The sequence below is a fragment of the Seriola dumerili genome, unplaced genomic scaffold (genome assembly GCF_002260705.1).
Source record: "Seriola dumerili isolate Sdu_G_001 unplaced genomic scaffold, Sdu_1.0 BDQW01000200.1, whole genome shotgun sequence".
Taxonomy (NCBI): domain Eukaryota; kingdom Metazoa; phylum Chordata; class Actinopteri; order Carangiformes; family Carangidae; genus Seriola; species Seriola dumerili.
The window spans coordinates 811,371-833,737 of record NW_019174455.1 but is presented as its reverse complement, the minus strand read 5'-3'; the positions used below and the strand labels follow the sequence as shown (position 1 = coordinate 833,737).

General features: G+C 41.9%; 1 protein-coding gene across 3 annotated transcripts in view; it reads left to right on the top strand.

The window, feature by feature from the left end:
• Positions 1-16: 16 nt before the first annotated feature.
• The window catches only part of pde9a (phosphodiesterase 9A), a 44,351-nt gene continuing 22,000 nt past the window's right edge, over positions 17-22,367 (top strand). Inside the window, exons 1-6 of one of the 3 annotated variants that reach the window (XM_022753891.1) lie at positions 17-293; positions 4,928-4,998; positions 8,835-8,912; positions 12,304-12,347; positions 14,724-14,778; positions 15,626-15,696. In XM_022753891.1, the coding sequence (XP_022609612.1) occupies positions 231-293; positions 4,928-4,998; positions 8,835-8,912; positions 12,304-12,347; positions 14,724-14,778; positions 15,626-15,696 (382 nt within the window). In that variant the 5' untranslated portion in view covers positions 17-230. The remainder of the gene's footprint in view (positions 294-4,927; positions 4,999-8,834; positions 8,913-12,303; positions 12,348-14,723; positions 14,779-15,625; positions 15,697-22,367) is intronic. The other 2 variants (XM_022753892.1, XM_022753890.1) reach the window with 2 other exon arrangements.

Below are 22,367 nucleotides of genomic sequence, written 5' to 3'. Positions count from 1 at the left end.
CGCGCATGGACAGGCTTTATGAGATGCAGTCAGATAGGGAGGTGACAGAGCGGACAGAGCCCGGGAGACCGAACCGGAGAGCAGGGAGGGTTTCTATCTGACAGGAGGGTGAGATGGTGTCGGCCCCCTGACTCACCCTTCACCCCCTCGGTTTGTTTCGCGGCGGTGGGAGAAGGACTGGACAGGAGCCGCACAGCCACGCACTGACGCCGGGGAGAGGAGAGGTGACCATGGGCTCTGCTTCGTCCTCCTACCGGGTCATTTACCTGGATGTGGACGGCAGGATTCAGAAGGTGAGGAGCTGCTGCTTTGTGGAGGCTGTTCGTGATAAAAGATAGACACTACAGGTGCGATCAGGCTACAGGAGCAGAATCAACTGATCCAGTGTCAGACCAGTGCTACTGCTGCTGGGGGCTGTGGGGACAGGTGGTTGTGCCAACACTCACCTGAAAAGTTATGAATTAATAAGAAAATTTGCCTTTCAAAATAAATGTCCAAGTAAAAATGACAATACAACTACAATAAAGTTTTGTTGATATTAATTAATATGATATCAGTATAAATATTGAATTCATTAAATACCATTGGAACTGTATTGGTTCAGTGATCTATTTTTATTGTTATTATTATGCTGTTAATTTGATAATTCATTACTAATATGAATGTGCTGTTGCATGTTGAGTTTTATAACAGGTCAGCACATCTCACACAGGAGCTGACTCTGAGGACAATAACACAAAACACTGTAGTGAGGGTCAGACACTGACAGACTAACAGGAGCATGAAGTCTCTTCAGTTGTAATGTTGAGCACCACAGACTGTAGAACTAATTAAACATGGACCATAAAATATCATAAAGCTGATGAATATTCACAGCTGAAGCAAATCCATTTATAGATTTTATAAATGGTCGGAGGTGGAAAGTTTTATTTTGTCTGCCATAGTTTATTATCATTTCTAAACTAACTGAGTTAAATAAAAGAGTAAAACGGTTACAAAAACATTATTACAGTGTTATTGTAAATCATGTGTAATATGTGAGGCTGGCTGTTTTCATTGATCTTCAGAGGCAGTGTCAGCTCTGCTTTCATTGTTTTGTATAATCTACACTAAAATGAGATGCTGGTTTGGCCTTTAGTCTAAATGTCACCTCTGTTTATCCCTGTGAATGAAATGATACTGAGCAGTTAACAGCCAGAAATAGATCGCGTTAGTAGAGAGGCCACAGTTATGATGATGTGTTAATCATCACCATTCACCATAACCTTACTGTTTTCAGTGTGTGTGTGTGTCAGATACAGAGACCAGACTACTGAGTGTGAAGTGATGACTCTTCATATGGATTAAAAAATCTAGGCCATGAAAATTATTAATCCAACAAAATATGTGAGAATGAAAAGGTGGAGCTTGAAGGTCAGTGATGTAGCAACCTGCGGCTGTTGTGTTTACACCTCAGAGCTTTTCTTCAATGTTGGATGTTTTATAGTAAAAGTTTCAAATATGAAAGAAAACAGAGAGAAGCTGCAGAGAAACCGAATGTCTGCAAACCTCACTGTCACTGCCTGTAGTTCAGAGACACCAGTGAACCATGAAGACCTGAACTGGAGTCAGGACTGAATCTAACAAATACAGATATTTACTGTGATTTAATTTTCACTGTGTTCTTTACATGTTGTCTTGTCATGGAGTAAAACTTAATATGATGTTTCATCAGGGTTTCTGCTCTGTATAGTCTGAGATGTGATTCAGATGAAAACTGAAACACTGGAGCTCAGTTGGAGCAGGCTGGTGCTTTGATAGTAAACCAAGAGATTTTTAATCATGTTGTTCAGTGCAAACAGAAAGAAAACTGTAAAATGCAGAATCTTCATTGGGGGCTTTTCAACTGAGGTCTTTCATCCTTTCATTGAAACATCCCTCCAATTGACCTTGTTCAGGATCACAGTTACTGTGTTCACATGAAAACCTGAATCCTACCATAACCAGATCCAGATCTCTTGTGATCTGAGTCACGTGTGCCACAGTGAAACATCACTACTTCTTCTAAGTCAAAACTGAAACTCACCAGCAGGCTGTGCACACCAACATCCAGACTTCTACATCTACACACATATGAACCACAGCTCATCACTGCTGAGGACTCATTAACTCTCAGAGCATCTGTCTCATTACTGTCCACACGTCCTGCTCCAGACTGAAGAGGTGAGCAGAGACTCCAGCTCTGTGAGGAGGGGCGGCTCATAAAAGGCCATATAACCAGGTTTATGCCTCACAGACACTTTGCATTTATTGCATTGTGTCTTCTTTATGGAGTTCACACAGTGTGTATCTGTGCACAAAAATGTGTCAGGGCCTCATGCAGACAGTGTCCCAATCTGGAAACATATACAACAGGGTGAGAAGATGAACACTTGTTCAAAGGGTGAGACAGCGTCAGGAGACTTGAGGTTTGTTGTGTCTTCAGACTCCCTGAGGAAGAGAAAACAGGACAAAGACTGAACTTGTTGCTGGAGACACTGAGAGGACCTCCTGTACCATTTGAGACACAGACTGACCTCTCAGATTAGGATTAGGTTTGAGCACTGGATTAGTTTTATTCCAGGTGGAAGGTTGAAATCAACAGTGAAGCGTTTCAGTTGAACTCATGTTCTTCACTTGTGTTGCATATTGATCAGTGTGTGACGGAGCCGTGTTATCATGATGCTCAGCTTCCCCGCACTCATTGTTCTCTGTGGGTTTTGTTTCTCTTGTCCTCTGGTCCTCATTAATAATCAGATTGTGGTTTGTGCCTTGTTTTGCATGACCAGGTTTGAATATTGTGTGCTCTGTTGCATGATAGTGGCAGGTTGAAGGTGTCTGATCATCACCCTGCAGCAGCAGCAGCAGCAGCAGCAGCAGGAGACAGTGTTTTCATTTAAGCTGCAGCATTTTAAAATAAGAAAGTGGAAATTAAATTTTCAGATTCACTCGTTTAGAGTGAGAGTTGTGTGTTTGTGTGACGTTCATGGGAACAGCAGCAGTCTGACCCTTGTGTTTCAGTGTAGGTGTGATGTTTCCTTCCCCCTGTCTATTTCACCTGTGACACGCTACCAGAGCCAGACCACTGAAGGGCTCTTTGACCTCCCTCCTCCTCCTCTTCCTCCTCTACCTTCATCTCTCCCTTAGCCCCCCGCCTCTGCCTTAATCCTGCCCCCACCCTCGCACTGCCCGGCCTCCTCATGTCATCTCGCTGCCTGTCCTCTGCGATGCCATCACATGCACATGTCTCCTTTATCTATGTGGGTCATCCCTCATTGTGTGACACAGATCAATTCTCATCTTCAGTGACTCAATCTTGTTTATGAAGCAGTTTTAAAAACACTAAATATTTCCCGCCTCTGTGGAGCAGTGAGCTGGTTCTCTCCTCAAAAGAAGAGCCCTGAGTGGGGAAATCCATCTCGCTCAGATGTTTCTAGAGTTTCCCCCAGTGGCTGATCGCTCTACTTTCTCATGACTGGAGTCAACCAGTTAGAAGCACAACATGTTGTCAACATCTGCACAAGAAAAACAGCTGATTTTAAATAACATTTGTGTTCACTAAGAATATTCTTGTTATCTTTTTCATGCAGTGGAAAAATACATGCCCTGCATTATTTTACATTTTTGGGCACATATTTTCCACATAAGAACAAGCAGGAGTAAAGACTGCAGCCGTGCTGCACATCAGAAAACTAAAATATTGAGTGGATGAAAAAAAAAATTCTTACATAATTACCAAAAGAACATGTTGAAATGGAGAGGAGAGGCCATGTTGATCATGTTGTCTCCTAGTGTGTTTTCTAGGAGTGTTACTACAGGTGTTCCAGATGTTCCAGATGTTCCAATCAACTGCAGACAGAGACAGATTAGTAAAAGGATCCCCCTGAGAGGACCCCAGGGGTCACCACAATCCTGCTGCCACAAACACTCATTAACACCACATGTTGACTGATCTGCTGCAGAAAATAGTTCTCAACAGATGAACTATTAGCTCCTGTTTGTTAAAATCTACTGTGATCAGCTGTTGTGGGAAATCACTGAGCCTTTAAAACCGAACTGTATATTTATGATGTTTAATGTTGTTACTGTGAGTCAGTGGGTTGAAGCTGAACCAACACATTGATGGTCTGTGGCTGAACCCATTCATGATGTTCTCTGTAGTGTATTTGATTTACTGTCTGAATCTTGTATGAACTACACTGTTCCCAAGATGCACCACACAGTGTATGGTGTACTTCCTGCTAAACGTCCCACTATGCATTTGAAAATGACAGCTTTGCAACACAACATCTGTCTGTGATGACACAAAATCATAATTTATAAACCAATTGATACAGAGCATTACTGATTGTACAGTGTCATGAGTGTGTATGGGTGTGTTTCATAATTAAAAGAAGAAAACTCTTCTGTCTGCTCCATCAGGTGAAACATCCTGTCAGGCGAATGTCTGCTCTCCTCCACTGGACAAACACCTGTGTTCACTTTCATCTGTACTGAGCGTATCAGTGTAGTTAGTAACATGCTAACATTTAGCTTGTTTGTATGCTAATGTTGGCAGGTTACATTCACCACAAGGCAATGAAAAGCTAAAAAAAAGATTTGCAGAGAAATAGCTAATGAATAAATGATGAACAGTGTCACAGGTCAGAAAACAAACAGTTTTTTTTTCTCTTGGTAAAAACTGTGTGTTCTTCTTTGTCTCCATCACAGACTGTAACAGTTCATCATGTGCATGGTTTATAGCTGTGACTGGAGCAGCTGAAGTTACTGTATGTTTATTTTATTATAAGTCAAATAGTACGACTGACACAGACTGCAGGTAAAGAGTACTCTCCCTGCCTTTCATACCTTGCCACCACATTTTAATTTAGTGTGATTGTATGATTGTGTGTCTGTTGTCGCCCCTCAGGTGGTCTTCAGTAGATTCTGCAGCCCGTGTGACATCAAGGAACTGCTCTGTACAGCCCTGAGTGTGCCAAGGTAACACACACACACACACACACACACACACACTCATGTTCTTCCCACTAGCTCCAGCAAAGTGGCTGCTAATAGTGAAGCGTTCCAGTCATGTGATTACTTTTCGATAACAAGTAGTGTAAGGGATTATGATATGAAACTACGTTACAATTAGCACTAACTGTGACAGTCTGCTGGATGCCAGTCTGACTGGGAGTTTGATAGAGGGTTGGTTTCAGTTTGGTCTGTGCTCAGTGGGCAGACTGGTCCAGGATCAGCATCTGGTGTGTGGTCGGCTCTAGCCTCCAGGGGGCTTCTTGGAGAGCTGTGTGTGGTCACTGAGGCTAAGCTAACTGCAGGGCTAATTCGTTGATAGTCTATGTAGATTGTAAACTACTGTTGACAGAGCCTGTTCTCATTCATTTTGAACTACTAGAAAACTGCTCAGTAGATCACAGACCTCTGATAATGTTGTGTATTGAGTCATTTGTGTTCACTCTACTTTGCTGTTGTGTGTAGACTCCTGAGTTTGAGCCTCATCATCATGAAATTCTGGACTAACAATTAATGTCATTTATGTTCATATAAAATTGTAATTCAGTCACAGACTGTAAATAAAGATGGAGGGAGCCTCTGTGACATCACCCACAGGTTTGAAGCTCAGAGTGACCTAACTCCCTGCTAATCCAAAAGCGAGGCTAAGCTGCAGACATGTATGATGAGTGTAGACACTGATACCTGCTAATTAGTAATAACTAACTTATAAATGAAATACTAGAAAATTCCAGGGAAATTTTGAGTGCCAGGGGGGCTACTGCCGGGATGAGTACATGATTTATTTCCAGTGTTCAAAAGTCACCCTGATCATATTCTGGTTTTGAGAAATGTCTTGATATAAAAGACTCTGATATAAAACAATGTCACATCCCTCCATCATGTATTATGTGGGAAATATCTCATATTCGGTGTTGTTTTTTTTAATAAAACAAGAGGCAACATGTCTTCAAACTGGCATTTAAAGGGTTAAAATCCTGAAAACTAATAAACATTTGGTAGGTTTGAGCAGAACTGAAGTGGTTTAAGAGATGTATGCAAAAAAAAAAAGCAAAAAAAAAAAATTGATATATGATGATTTTATAGCATTTTCTTTGTGTGTCCTTTTTTGGACGCGAGGAACCCCAGAGGGTACAAAATGTGTTACCAGTGTATAATAGACCTGTAACAGTAACTGACATTAGATTTTAAAAATATGTCAAAAAAGACACTTTCTTGCAGAAATCCATACCTTCAGCTGTAACACAGACAAAATGATCAGCAAATCAAAAAAGAAAAGTGAAGAAAATGTCCAAAAAAGGACAGAGGGACCCCTGAGGGTTAATAAATCCCATGAACCGCTATTTAAATTACCACTATTATGTTTTTTTCGGTGCTAAATTTAACATTACTGGGGAGGAGAGCAACGCGACTAGAAGTGACAGCGAGAGAGGGCTAGTAGCTTCTCCTCTCCTCTGTCTCAGCGGAGACCGTCACAACTTCATTCACTCATTTAACAAAACAAAAAGAAAAGCAACAAAGGAAGCAGTAAATGGACTTACATATTTAAGACCTAACTAAATGTAATTTAAGACCTAACATGCGGCTAATGTAAAGCTAGCGGAGCTTGGAGAGTTGGTTATCTGGTTGCTAGGCACGCACACACGCACACAGGTCAGGAGCTGCCGTTGCCATGGCAATGTGAAAATCTGCCCAGAATTTGGCTTCTACATGGCTTAAAACAATTGCAAATTATGAGAAAACCGTTACTTCTTTTCAAAAACCGAAAACACCGTGACAGACACTGAAGCCAGAAGTTTCTTACAGTCTCTATTTTATTCAGATATTCCTTAAAATGAGTGAGTAAGCTCAGTGCGAAGACAGAGTGAGATTCTTTTGAAAAAAAAAGACGATTACATTAGGTGTCAATGAGAGTGAGACAGGTATTGCTGTCGGACTCGGCACCCCCATTTAAATTTTGTGCAGACCCTGCCTGTCAAAGTTACATTTTATGAATCCCAACAACTATGTCTACATTTTGAGAAAGAATTATTTGTCTCCTTTTTACGGTTTGGCCGTGAGCTCGAGTTAAAAATAAAAATAAAGGTTATTTTTTACTGCTTCACGCACTCTAGCCAACTGACGCTGTCACTCTAACTTTGAAGAAAAAGTGATTTCCACTCCTCCTTTGAGTGCTCATAGTTTGAAAAGTTTACATGTTATGTAAAAACAGTTGCTGTATTTTTGAGAGAGCAGAAGTTTTCCTCCGTTTTATAGTTTGAATCACATTTCTACGTGCAGGTATGAGAGAGCTGGGTGACTCAGAAAAAAGGTGAAATTTTGTAGAAAAAAGGTGAAATTTTGTGGGTTTTTAAAGAAAATTCCAATGCATTCCTAATGCATTATTTATTCCCAGTATTTTTGGAATAACTTTGGGAAAAATTGGAATTTTAACACCAAAAGTCATAGCACCTCTTTCGGGATCAAGACGCACGTTTTGATGTATATATTACCGGGGTTTTCTCAAAGCTGCGGGACGAGTTACGTGCCAAAATTTGGCAGAATAATAATAATAAGCCCGAGGCACTCCTCTCAGCTATTCTAGCTGTAGAGGAGTGCCTCGGAGCTGAGCACCCGTGGCACTAATTACAATTTGACTCACCTGTAAAAACAGGAGCACAGACTTAAGTCAATTTCAAGTCATGTTCTGTTAATTAACCAACAAGTCAAATTATCTGTCTCATATTTACATGAAGAACCAACAAACAGAGAGTTCACACTCACTGACTGAGTTAGCTGAGGAGACGCCGAGCAGACAGCTAGCTGCTAGACACCTGTCGCTCAAAGAGGTCACGCCCTCAATTAGACATAACTTTAAACCATGATAAAATGTAAACAGGTGAATTATATAAACAGCTGTCATGAAGGAGGAAATTAGCTCTCAAGACCAAAACAGTTTTTGTACCAGGCTGTAAACATGTTTATTTCTGCTGTAAAGTTGGACATTTTAACATGGGAGTCTATGGGCATTGACTCACTGTTGGAGCCAGACTCTAGTGGTCATTAGAGGAACTGCAGGTTTTGGTTCTTCAGTGTTGGCTTCAGTTTTCACTCCTGGAGGTTGAAGCTTGGTTTATGTGCAGCTAAAGTGATAGTTGTTTGAGGTGATTATCTGTAGTCAGTGTATCACCTGCAGTAGACCTGAGTCAGAACGTCCACAGTTTGGAAGCAGCAGGAGCTCAGGAGTGATGTACTGCTGTGGACTATCCCTTTAACTTCTCCAGAGTTTTTACAGCCTGTACACTCTGGTCAAATTATTATATATTATTATATAATGTTCAGCCTTCAGTGTGTATTAATGTTGTTGTATAGCTCTTTTACCACAAACTTGACAAACTCCATGACAAACAGCATCATTGTGTAACTGTGATTGTGTCATTGAAGTAGACATTGTACATTATGATATCATGAAGAGGAATTACATCCTCAGTCATGGTTCCACTCAGTGGACGAATGTTTTTCTCTGATGGAGGACTGGAACCTTCTCGTTCTCCTAAACCTCTGTTTCTCCTAAACCTTGTGGTTCTCCCTGACCTCTGGTTCTCCTAAACCTTCTGGTTCTCCTAAACCTCTGGTTCTCCTAAACCTCAAGTCCACATGAGCAGCACCACCCCCAACAAAGTGTCCTTGTTGGTTTATTTAGTGAGAAATGTTTATGCAGGAGGTCTTTGATTCCTCTGGATGGTTTCTGATGGACAGGTCATGGAGACACATTCATGATGAACTTAGTCAGTACAGTAAAACGTGTCTTTGTCTCCACACAGGAACACTAACCTGTCCCTGCTGGATTCCTCTGGAGCCATGGTGTCCATCGACCCCACCATGCCACACAACACAGAGAGGTACAGGACAAATTGTCCACTGATGTCTTCACTGATGAGACTGTTCGACTGAAAGACCTGTTCTATGATTGACCAGTGTTTTCTGCTCCTTACATTAGAAACCAACTGTACCTGAGTTTACCTGGAGCCTGTTCATTCACAAGTGATCAGAATTGAGACTCTGTACAGAGTCACAGTAACACAGTCTCATCAGAATCAAGTCTGCTCCATGTTTTACACTGTTTTCACATTTACGAGTTTACAGGTGTTGTCAGTCATGGTGGACTATGATTGGCTGCAGGATAACTACTAATACTGCCAGCACCTGATGGAGGTCTAGTTTCCTGGTGGCGGAGGTCAGGATTCTGGTTATTTACTGTGAAGGATGGGAACAGCACAGTTTATTAATCAGCTGACAAACAGCAGTAGGTGTTTCCACAGAGAAGATCCTGGCTCTGGGTTCCTGTTGAAGAACTGATCAGTTATAGATGACTGTGTTGAAGTACTGAAGTCTGTCTGAAACCTCTGACTGAAGACAGAGCAGATGCTCCTCCATGTTTCTAACACAGAACATACAGAAGGGAAGTCCTGCTCAAACTGATGCTTGTCTACAGACACCATTTAAAGGGTATTTTACCCAGAGCCATGCTAAACATTTACCACGCACTAAACTTGAAGAAGTGCAGCTGCTCAGAGCTGAGCTACTGATTTACCTGCTGAGGTAAATCAGTGTTGTATTGTGGAGCTGTACAGCTGGTTTGGACCACACTCTGAGCCTTTAGAGGATATATATGATAAATACATGTGTTTATATTACACTGACCAAACAATAATTAATATAATAAATAGTAAGACAGAAGGAAATGTGATGCAGAAGTGTTGTTGATGTAAGAACAGTTTATTTCTGTAACCAGAGGCTGAAGTGACTTTACTCCTAAAGAAACAGTGCAGTGATAAGACGTCAGTGAACCTCTGAATATTATCATCTGATCTTCATCTCAGTCACAGATGAAGACAAACCGACAACACACAAACTAAAACAAACAGTTATAATTTCTGTGTGTTTATGGAACGCATTCATTAAACGCTCACAGTCAGTGTACCTTGGATTTAATAACTGGTTGAACCTCCTCTGAAACCAGTTCTTGCAGCAGCTGCTCAATTTTCAGGAGGAAGTTTGGATGACCATTATTTTTAGCAGCAGTTTCCTCTTTGGTGTACATGTCAGGACTCCATGCTCCATGATGTGTGTGTGGTGGACTCGTGAACAGAGATGTGAACCAGCTCCACTGATTCCTTTATGCCTTCAGCTGTGTCTTTGCGACTGTGGACTGATGAAGATTTGAACTCTGTGACCCTTTCACCCCTTCATCCTCATTCTCTGAGATCTTTGTTGTGAGGCCTGGTTCACATCAGCTAATGAAGTCAAAGTGTCTCCAACCAAAACCTCCAGTCTGGTTACACTGACTGACTCCAGGTCTGATCACTCCTGACTACAGTTAGCTTCTGTTCATGTCAGTAGCTGAGTGCTTCACACACTGTTTCAGCAACACTGTGAATCTTTGTACAAGAACAATGCAATGATTTGTGTTGTTAGTTCAAACAGATTGTGATTGTTCATTATTGTAACTGTGATGAAGATCTGATCATATTTTAGACATAAATTTTAACATAAATGAAGATGAATCCAAAGGTTCACTGACTGTTTCTCTCCACTGTTTGTCGTCATTACAATCTTCATCAGATTGGTGTCATGAAACTGATGAGGTGTAGAACAAAGCTTCTTCTGGGTCCTGCAGCGTGTCCTTGACTCCTTCTGAACCTTTTTACTGCTTTTACTTCCAGTTTCTCTGATTTCCCTCCAATCTCTTCACACACACACACACACACACACACACACACACACACACACACACACACACACACAGTACACATAGTGTAGGAACAATAATATTGATATTGCGCAGGCTTTTGTTTGTCACACATACACATGTGGTTTGCCTTTCCCCTTGGGTTTTTTGACACTTGATATGACATCAGTTACAGCTGTTTATACAGAATTATAGCAGCTCCTCATATGCAGTGTTTTGTGTTATTCCCTCTTCATTTCCTCCCTCATTTCCTATCATTTCCTATCAGACCTGTTGAGTCTGTGTAGAGCTGCTGTGAGTGAACACTGGCAGCAGTAGAAAGATGCTGACTTGCTCATTTTCTTGTACTTCAGAATATTAACATGGCCTCTCTGGAGGTTCAGTACCACGTCAAATCTCCTCGTGTTGCTGTTCTGTCACTGTTGTTCATGTCTCCTTAGGTCTGATGGAGACTGTTTATTCAAACAGTCGCACAGTAGATCTACAGTAGACCTAAAGTAGAAGAAGTAGTAGAGTTGTAGTGAACCCTGAACCTTGTCACAGTTTCACTGTGAATCACACAGAATATGAACAAGACAAGAAAGAACTGAACCAGACAAACCTGGCTTTGTTTCAATTACCTCATTAAGAAACAGGGGAAACAGGGTCCCTCAACATGTCGTGCCCCCAGCTGCACACATGCACAAACACACACACACACACTCACACACACTCACACATACACACACACACACACACAGACACACACACACACACAGACACACACACACACACAGACACACACACACACACAGACACACACACACACACAGACACACACACACACACAGACACACACACACACACAGACACACACACACACACAGACACACACACACACACAGACACACACACACACACAGACACACACACACACACAGACACACACACACACACAGACACACACACACACACACACACACACACACAGACTCATGGTTTTGGAAGAATTCAACAGTTACAAGGATGTTTTAATTAAAGAGTGAAACAATAAAAAGAAAAATCTGCTTTGAAAAAAAAAAGACTATTCTCTCCATAACAATGTTAGCAAATCACATATATGAGCCATGTTTTCCTGTTTCTTGTTGTTGGGTGCTACTGCTCAGGCATTTTTACTAGTGTATCTGAAGGTAAAACATTATCTCAGTGTTAATCTTCCATGTAAACACTGTGTCTGAATACAGGCTGAAGGAAGAACACAGTGGACGGATTTATTCTAGCTTCACACCACCTCTGCTCTCACAACTAACCTGTGTGTGTGTGTGTGTGTGTGTGTTGTGTTGTGTGTGTGTGTGTGTGCTAAGTGTCGCTGCGTGCGTAGTACGGGGGTCGTGCGTGCAGTGCGTGTATGTGTGCTGTGTGGTGTGTGGTGTGGTGTGTTGTGTGTGTGAGTGTGTGTGTGGGTGTGTGTGTGTGTGTGTGTGTGTGTGTGTGTGTGTGTGTGTGTGTGTGTGTGTGTGTGTGTGTGTGTGTGTGTTTTTGTGTGTCCTGATGTGTTGAAGGTCACCGTACCGAGTGGTGCCTATGACTGGAGGACAGCTTGCTGGTGAGTTCCACAGCACACTCAGACAGGGTGAAGGTGTGTGTAGACAGTATCATGTTTAAAACACTGTGTCAAACAGCCATACGGTATGTTCCGCCGAGTTCCTGGGGAACATTTACCTTGATGATATAGTGGCAGCTGATTGGCTGTAATTTGAGGACGTTTTTTTTTAACCTGTGGTTTAAATACCTACAGGAGGAATTGTTCTTCTGCTCTTGAGCAGGGATTCAAACCCCTGCTGCACCACTGTCAATGTATCTATCTGACAGGACATTTATCAAACTACTGACAGTATGAGTCTATTATGAATGTAGTTTAGAAGTGTGAGTAGACCCACAACACCTAGTGACTCTGCTCCAGTACCTTTAACTGGTTCTACAAACCAATATGAACAGGAAGTATTCATCCACATATACGTGAATACAATGTAAAACTGTTGCTTTGATTCAATGTGGGCAGTTTGTCTCTTTACTTGGCTGTCATAGGTGTGAATGGGTGAATGACATGGCTCATTTTCTCTGTGATATAGATGTTACAACATATTGTCCAGTCCTGGCTCTGAGTGTTATTGTCTGTGCATCATGTTTCCTGTTTCACTTGTTTTCTTCTTCTTCTTCTTCTCCTTCATACGCAGTTACATGAAACCAGTATATCATAATAATTACCTTTATAATTAACTTTAACTTGTTGAGGAGAAGTTATTGAACAAATGTAATTAAAAAATGACTTGAGGATCATTATCATTTTTTTTAAAGCAGCTATAATTGACACTGACAGTGTAACAGTGTTCATTAGTGTGTGATGGTGATGAAGTCTCCACAGAGCTGTACACTGACTCTAAACTCAGTGTTTATCTATTTACTAGTCTGTTCACTTTCCGCTCTCACAGCATGGTTTACAGCTGTAGACAGATGTTTTCAGAGAAACTGGACCTTTGTTTAATAGGTCAGGTCAACCGCGAAAATTTGCATCCATAATCATATCTGCTAATACACTGACACTGACACTTCATTAATACAACTAAATTATTTGCTATTGGATGGTCAAGTAAAACTATGAAAACTAAGACAATAAGTTCATTGTTATTAGAAAATATTCAGACAATCGTGATGTGTAGTTGAGTTTTTTTAATCAGACCAGTAACTGTAATATAATGACTGATAATCAAAAACAGACTGTTAATATGAAACATACTGATGTGTTTTGAAATCTTTACCCTCAGTGTCTTTGAGCTCCACCTCTGACCTCTGGACTGGAACTGGTTCAATACCAGAAGGAGAAGTCAGGGAAATGGTCTTTTTTTCTGTTGTGATTTGAGTGAAGAGACCCTTTAAAGGTCCATATAGTCTAAAGGTCTCTGTCAATGTGTTGTTTGATTATAAAGCAGGTCTAGGTTCTATATTAATACTGTGAGAGTATCAAAGCGCTCAGTCCACAGAGAAATGCACACAGCCTGTATTCAGAAACTGAGCCTTAAAACCAGCTGTCAGGACTTCTGGAACTTTCTGATGTCACAACAAAGCAGTCACCAAGCCCTGCCAACCTGGACCCACCATCCAAACTTGCAGGATTTGGTTTCTCTGAGTGCTTACCTGAAATCTGCTACATTTTTATTGGATCACTCAGAGAACAGTCAGCCAATCAGAAGAGAGGATCATAACCTCCTCTCTTCTGATTGGCTCACTGACCTGTTGTTACTAGAGCTCCAGAGAGAAGCCTGAGAGAGATGTAAAACTACACATCTTCTTATGGATCAACACTTTAGTGTAAAATATGGACCTTTGAACTTGTTGTGTTGGTGTGTGTCATGGCTGCTCTCCCACAGTGTAGTAACCCAGTGACTGAAGCTGTTATTGTTGGACTCACTTCAAACATATTGACTGAAGTAGTTCAGTGTGTTCTAAGTGTTCTCTGTCAGTCTGAACAAGATTAATTAATCACAGAGAGGAATTTCTCACACCACAATGCACAAACTACTGCCAACCCACAAATCTTTCTTTTATTGGCTCACTGAGTTGAACTTTGCCCACAACACAGGAGCTCTGAGCCAATGGCAGAGCTCTGTGTATGTCCAGCCTCTTCCTGTGTGTGTGAGGCGACTCATTAACACGTCAAGCTGTTAGCTGCTCACACTCACTGCGGACACTCTACTGGTCACTGATGGTGAGACCAGGGGGGTGGGGGAGATATTTTATCTATCTGTTCTCTCCTTCTGTTGCTTTAGCTGTGTGACTCTCTGTGATTGGCTGTGCTGACATAACCTCTGTGTCTGTGTGTGTATGTGTGTGTGTATGTGTGTGTGTGTGTGTGTGTGTGTGTGTGTGTGTGTGTGTGTATGTATGAGTATGTAAACCACCTCCACACCTGCTCTCTCCTCAGATAAAGAGGAACTCTTTCAGAATGTACTGACGCAAGTAGCAGAGCAGTTCTCCAGGTAAGACACTGAGCAGGAGATCCTCTCTGTCTCTCTGAGCTCTAGATACTGTACACACTGTTTTCTCTGTTTCTCTGTTTAACATGTGAATCACCGTTAATCATTTATTCATCTTGTAGATTTCTTCCTCTCCAATTGGAATGTTAGTTCTTGAGAGTTTTTTTTATAGTGAACTGTGTGTGATTGGTACCAGGACAAAACCTTTTTTTTCCAATGAATTTGTTTATTGGATTTTCTACAACACAAAAATGTAAAAATAAAAAAAAATAAAAATAAAAAAAAGCATTACAAGCAGCTGGTTTTTTAGAGAAGGTCCTGTTTTGGTGCAGGAGGATCAGTCCTTCCTCTTCACAGTCACAGCTGCTGCTGCTGCTGCTGCTGCTCCATGTGGATGTGTTTCTCTCGCCTCATCACTTCTTTCATATCTGCCTCTTGACTGTGGCTGTCCACTCTTTTCCTGCTGCCTGCAGACATGACTCTGCTTCAGCTCTCTCATCATGTCTCAGTGTGAGTCCTGCAGGGTGAGGAGCTCATGTACACAGAGCAGGACAGGAGTCCACTGTGAACACAGCATTTTTAGAATTAGACACTAGATACTGTATCACACACACTATCAGTGTTGGAGAGTGAACAGATATGATATGAAGTCTTATATCACAGTCTGATAAATGAGTTATTATTGATTATTTAACTGTTTATTAGTTATTCCAGTTCCTTATTTTGTCTGCTGTTAAATTCACACACATCGGCAGCTGTAAACATCCACCTGCAGCAGGACAGTGTAAATATAAAAGATGTGTTGTCTCAGATGCAGACCCTCCTCTTCTCTGTGTCTCTCTGACCTCAGGGCCTTTAAGATCAATGAGCTGAAGACTGAGGTCACCAACCGTCTCGCCATGTTGGAAAAGAGAGTCGAGTGTAAGTGTGCTCCCTCCACCCACTGTCACACCCACACCTCCATCACCAGCTGCTGCTCAGAGACAACACACACATCCACCACAGCAACACAGTCTATTTACAGCAGGAGGTTTCAAAATGAAGGTAAAGAGTTAGAAGCTGCCTCAGTATCTCTGTACAACCTTTTTCTACTTTCAGTCACGTCATTGAAGTTAAAGATAAATTGGCTCCCTGAAGTGATGAACAATGTGATAGTGTAATGAATGTATGTTCCACCTGTTTCACCCAAAAATGATTGTGTTGCACATTTTGTGAAGTTCTTCCTCTTTAACTCGTCTTAAAATAAACATCACTGTGAAGTAATGAAAAGATTTTTTTAAGAAAATAAATTTACCTGTAGATTAATGACAATGATAATGTAGATTATTTAAGAATGTTAAATTCTGGCGTCACATTGTAGTTTTAACACGTTAAACCACTGACAATGAAAAACAATGAAAAACAAACAAACAAACAGGTTTACAATGAATTTTGTAAGTGTAGGATTGTTTTTTTGGATTGTTTTTTTTTTTTTATGAAATCACAATGGTTTATATGAGATGATGCTGCTCAGATGCTGCAGTGCTGACCATCACTGTGTTCCTGTGGAGCTACACATGAAGTCTATAATGTCTGATCTCATTTTACATGCTGTATTGATTATTTTGTCTTTATTGGACACATGAGAAGACAGACATGTGACAAAGGTTCCTGAGCAGAACTATGTTTCAGCCAGTAGCTCTTTGTATTTTTAAAGACGAGAGATAATGCGTGACACACACTGCACACACACTGTACACACAGTGGTACACACAGTGGTACAGACAGCACATAGAAGTGATCCAGTCCTTGCTTAGGTCTTCAGCTCAGTGGTTTCACTCTCTTCATCTGTTGTTGGTTAGAACTGTGACAACAGAAGCTGAAGCTCACACTGCTGTTGTGTTTGTTTGTGTACATGCAACTAGAAAAAGACAGAGTCCAACAGTAGAGAGGTTCTCATGAAATGAACAGGACTAAAGTCCAGTACAATCTGGTGGAGTGTGGATTGCATCAGAAACTGGTTCTTGTAAGACCACACACCCCCAGTGTCTTGGTGCAAATCACTGCATTTTGTCAGCTTCACAGTGCTGATGCATGTCAGCTGTTACATCACATTCACTGCTTGGACTTCCTGGTTTCTGTGCTCTGACTGCTTCTTCAGTCTGTCGAAGACATCACTGATGTGTGTCACACTTCAGGGTCTTCAGCTTCAGGTGCAAATGTTATTAGTTGTGCATGTGTAAAGGAAACTGACCTGCTGGGTGGTGTTATAGTATTGTCAGGACACACCCTCTGGAGACGTTGGGATGTCTAAGCTAACATTGTGATCCCATGATGCTAGTGTGGCTAAAAACACTGGAGAAGATGAAGAGATAAACCACACGAACATCTGTGTGTAAATGTCACTTCTTATCAACATATGCATTCTGTCAGTGTTAAGTTCACTTCAGCCTCCTCACTTTAAAACCACAGAGCAATTCTGTACAGTAGAGTGTTGACTGGTGAGTGGACTTTAGTGTAGAGATACCTGCATGCTGTCAGTGCATGTGTGAACCTGTGTTCCTCTGGTTTTTGAGGCTGTGCTTAGATAAGTTGAAGCAGCGCATGTTATGTGGTCTGCTGACCCACATCCAGAACCTGTTCTCAGAGTCTGCTGAACATTGAACACATTTAATTTGTTTACATATAAAGGAATAAGTTGTCATCTTCACACTTATACAACCTCCATTCCTGACCTTTATCAGTTTGCAGGTGTTTGTCCTTTTATGAACTGTGAGGAGGAAGAGTGTCGTCCTGAGGCTGTTGACCTGCTCACTGAGCTTTTACCTGATCCTGGCAACTGCTGCAGATGTGTCAGTTCTCTCCAGATAAAACAGCTATAAACCATGATCAATAAAGAAGTTGTGATGGGCCGGCCGCTGTGCTGTCCTACACCAGCAGTGCTTTTTGTTCTTAGTGTTCCTGACAGCAGAGCTGTAAGAGTAATTACCCACAGGAACATTTAATCAGTCCTTCTTCTGCAATCATTACACCCTTCCTAGTCAGGCTGTGATTAAAGATAAAGGTCAAGTTGAATATGTGAGTGCAGCAGCCTGTCAGTGCTGCTCCACCTGTACTGCACACACCTGAAAACCTGCTGCTGTTGTTGAGCAGCACATCACTCCACAGAGCAGAACAAACTACAATCACCACCTCCTCGTTGTTTCCTCCACCAACCAGTCAAGTTACTGGAAATATAGTCACAGTCTCTCCTTCCTGAGTTACAGCGTTGAATAATGACCAGAACATTATGATGTCACAGTGAAGTTGACCTTTGACCTTTTGGATATAAACTGTCGTCACTTAATAATTTTTTCTTATTAGACATTTGAGTTAAATTGTGTCATAATTTGTGAATTAATTCTTAAGTTATGGCCAAAAACATGTTTAATGAGGTCACAGTGACCTTTGACCTTTTACCTCCAAATTCTAATCATTTCATCCTTGAGTCCAAGTGAATGTTTGTAAGACGTTTGAGGAAATTCCCTTAAGGTGTTCCTAAGATATCATTTGGTTTAAAAAGAAACTCTAAGCATTGAAGATATGTGTTTTGTATATTGTATATTATATATTGCACATTGTTCTGTTGCATTAAGATTTATCAGGAGAGGAAACAGTGTGAAGTTTATCTGTAACTGTCACTCTGACACACACAGTGAATATTAACATCCTGTTTGTCTAAAGAGACTCAACCTGCTGAACCTCAGGTTAGCTCCAGATAAACTCACACCTCCATCCCTTCCACAGAGAGCACAGTGCTATGGTGTCTTTTCATGTTCAGTGTGAACAGGAGAGCAGGGTCCACACCGAAACCCGACTTCACCTGTTACTGAACCTGAACATTCTGTGATCTGAGGAAAGAAAATGTTAGAAATTCACCATCACGACTCAATGTGACATAATACTCTGATACACTGATGTTGCTATAGTAACTGCGACATAAGTGCCCCTGACACAGCAACACAGACAATATAACATATTATTTACAAATGGAGTGGCTGATGTCAATACAGTCCTTTGTCACCATTGTCTAATCTACTAACACAGTATTGATACTGACAATAAATAATAATTAATTATGATTGATCAGTTTTCTCAGGAAGTGTCTGTCTCTGGCAGCTCAACATCACAATCATACAAAACATCTAAACTGATAAATATTGATTTTTAGATCAATAAAGATCAATATGACCATAAATCAGAGCAGACCTTTAAATATTTTCTGCTCTTATACACAAGAGATATTAATGCAGAGGCTGAGATATACCGAAAGTCAGACTGTTCTCTCTTTATTGCGATCTCCACTCAATGATCCATAATGATAAACAGAAAATGTGTTTTCAGACATTTATTAAAAAATCACAAATTGAATTACAAAAGTATTCAGACCCTTAGTCCAGTTCTTTGTAGGACCCCCTTCAGCAGCAGTTCCAGCTTCAGTCTTCTTGAATCTCGAACCTGGATCTGGATAATTTACCTCAGTCTTCCTGACAGATCCTCTCAGACTCACACTGGACTAGAAGTGTCTGTGAACTGTCCTCTTCAGGTCTATGGGGTTTGGGTCTGGACTTTGGCTGGGACAGTCAGAGACAGTGAGACGCTGGTCCTGGAGACTCTCCAGTGTTGTCTGGGCTGTTTGCTTCAGGTCACTGTGGAGCTGAAAGGGGAACCGCGGCTCCAGTTTCAGGTCTCCTGGACTCTGGATCAGGTTTTCTCTCTGTGTCTCATTCATCCTTCATCAGGTCTGACCAGAAGCTCCCCACAGTATGATGCTGCCACACCCCCCCACCCCCATGCTTCACTGTAGGGCTGGTGTTATCCAGGTGCTGAGCAGGACCTGGTGTTTGGAGTCCAGAGAGTCTGGTTCCTCTCAGAGTCTTTAAAGTCTGTCAGTCAGACTCCAGCAGACTGTGTCTCTGTCTCTCTGTGTCTCTGGTCATGACCTCAGTGAACATGTGAGGCCACATAAGCCTGTCACAGCTGGTGATGTCAAACCTGGGTGTATGTAGGTGTGCAGCATGGTCTGTAAGATGCCCCCCGCCACACACGTGTGTCTAGGTGTCTCTACATGTGTGTGTGCTGTATTTAATACGCAGCCCTCTGGCTCTTCTGAATACATGTGCTTCTCCATGTGATGTGGCTGCAGTTGCATAATGGCCCCCAGTGCACCGACGCTTTCAGTCACCATGACAACATGACCTGACTTTGCTTTGGTCACCATGGCAATTTCACCAACTCTGCTGTTAGTAGGTCTCCTTTGAAACAAAGTGTAACTCAGTCCACTGACACTGACACCTGTCAGCCAATCAGGGGGTAGGTAGTAGGTTCATGAAACGTAATGTCATCCTTAGCAACAGGATCAGCCCTGCCCCCTTTCTCCTCTCTGTGAACAGGCGTGAACAGGAGTTTGTGCCTGCAGGTGGACTCCTGCTGGTCAGATAAGATCCTGATCAAGTTAGACAAGGAGTGCACTGTGACAAGTCCTCTCTCTGGCCCTGTTAAGACCAATTCAGACCAGTTCAGACCATAGACTGTAAATAAAGATGGATGTAGCCTCTGTGACCTCACCCATAGGTTTCTGAAGAGCGGTTTTGAAGCTGAGTGGGCTGTACTGTCATTGCCATCTTGCCAGTAACTGACTTCACTGAACTCCCAGCTAATCCAAAAATGGACAAAGAGGTGGGGCATGTGTGGAGCTGAGACTTGTATGCTGCTTGTATGCGGTTTATGCTGGTTTGTGGCAGACATACGCTTACCCAACTGTCAAAGCAGCATGCCATCAATTAGTCTTAATGAAATGTAAACAGGTGAGTTATATAAACAGTTATATAATCAGTCGAGAAGGAGGAAATTAGCTCTAGAGACCAAAACTATTTTTGTACCAGGCTGTAAACATGTTTATTTCTGCTGTAAAGTTGAACATTTTAACATGTCATTATGTCCCCACTGTGAAGACCCCCCAGAGTCTCAAACACCACCTGAGGATCTCTGTCCTCTAATCCTGAACCGGACTGAGGAGGACTCTCTCCCTGACTGTAGTAGTTTCAGATTTGACGCACACAGCCACTTGACATAAGCATGCCAATTGCCTGGATACCTGGTCGCTAAAGCAACAGTGTGGCACCCACACAGATCTCCATCCTCTCAACACTTTGGTCGCCATGGTCACCTATTCTAATGGGAGCTGGAGTGTTGTGGGGGCAACCTCTTCTGTTTCAGAGAGGGGTGGCTGATGAAAGAGAGAAGGAGGCAGATAGAGAGGAATGAAGGTCCAGTGGGCACTGGGAGGACTACAGCTGAGTGACAGCTAACCTGCTAAAACTTCACCATTAGCTCAGGTCAGGTCTGATTTGACCTGCTCTCCTCCTCCACGTCTAAAGACATGATTGAGGGAGGTGTGTGGAGGCAGCTCCCTCACTCCATACATTATTTCTCTTTATCATATTCATAGGGCCAAGCTCCAATTACATCTAAAGAATCTGACATCCCTCCATGGTTCTCATGGACATCTGGTGTGAGCCGGTCTCTGAGCACAGTCTACAGCTTCTCTTCTGGATTCAGGTCTGGACTCTGACTGGACCACTCCAGAAGGTGGATGCTCCCTCCACCCTGCTACACCAGAGACCTGTTTACACCACACATAGAGCTGATGTTCTTCAAACAGTTCAACCTCAGTCTCAAGTCAAGCTGGCTCACACCTCCAGTCTGGTTTCACTGACTGACTCCAGGTCTGATCACTCCAGTTACCTTCTGCTCATGTCATTGGCTGAGGACTTCACACACTTCTTCTTGCCTCTGTCCCTGCCGTGTTTATCAGACTGTAGCTCAGGCCACATGTTTCTGTCTGAACCTGATGTGAGTTTGAGAGTAGTAACTGAGCTCTACCAGAACCTGACATGCATTCTGTTTTTTATGTCCTAACCTGACTAGAGCCTGATGCAGTAAGTGTGAGCTGAAGTTTTTGTGTTACCCTGTCATGCACTTTTTGTTACCATGGTCACAGCTTACCTGTTTATCCATGTAAATGACTCAATGGCTAACGTGAAGGAAACCGACCTGAACCTGAACATCATTTCTAAATTTCTGAATCCGTTTCTACCTGTTGGGTCCTGGCAGGTCCACCTATTCCATCTATTGTTTACCTGTCTGGTGCACACGTTTAGTGTTTTGATTCACTTTCACAGCTCTAATAGCTAACAGCTGTAACAAGTCACCATTCTCTCCCTGCTCACAACAAACAGCACAGACAGAAAGCAGCTGGTGAACATAGTGGAGCATTTAGCAGCTAAAGAGGAGCTGGTGGAGACCAAACTTAGAGCTGAAAGAAAGAGAGGGATCACTGGACTGAGATTTATCAGGTGACACAGATACTACTACACATGAATCATCATGGTGATGTGTAGATAAGCAGCTGTTTGTGATATTAACTTAAAAGGTGTTTTTTTGCTGCCCCCAGAACCTAAAACAAAGTTTGAATAAACATTTCTTTTTTTTATCTTAATTCACCAAAGGACAGAGTTTTTATTTTTCTGTTTTTTTTTTCTTCAAAACCTTTTAGAAAAACCTAATACGGG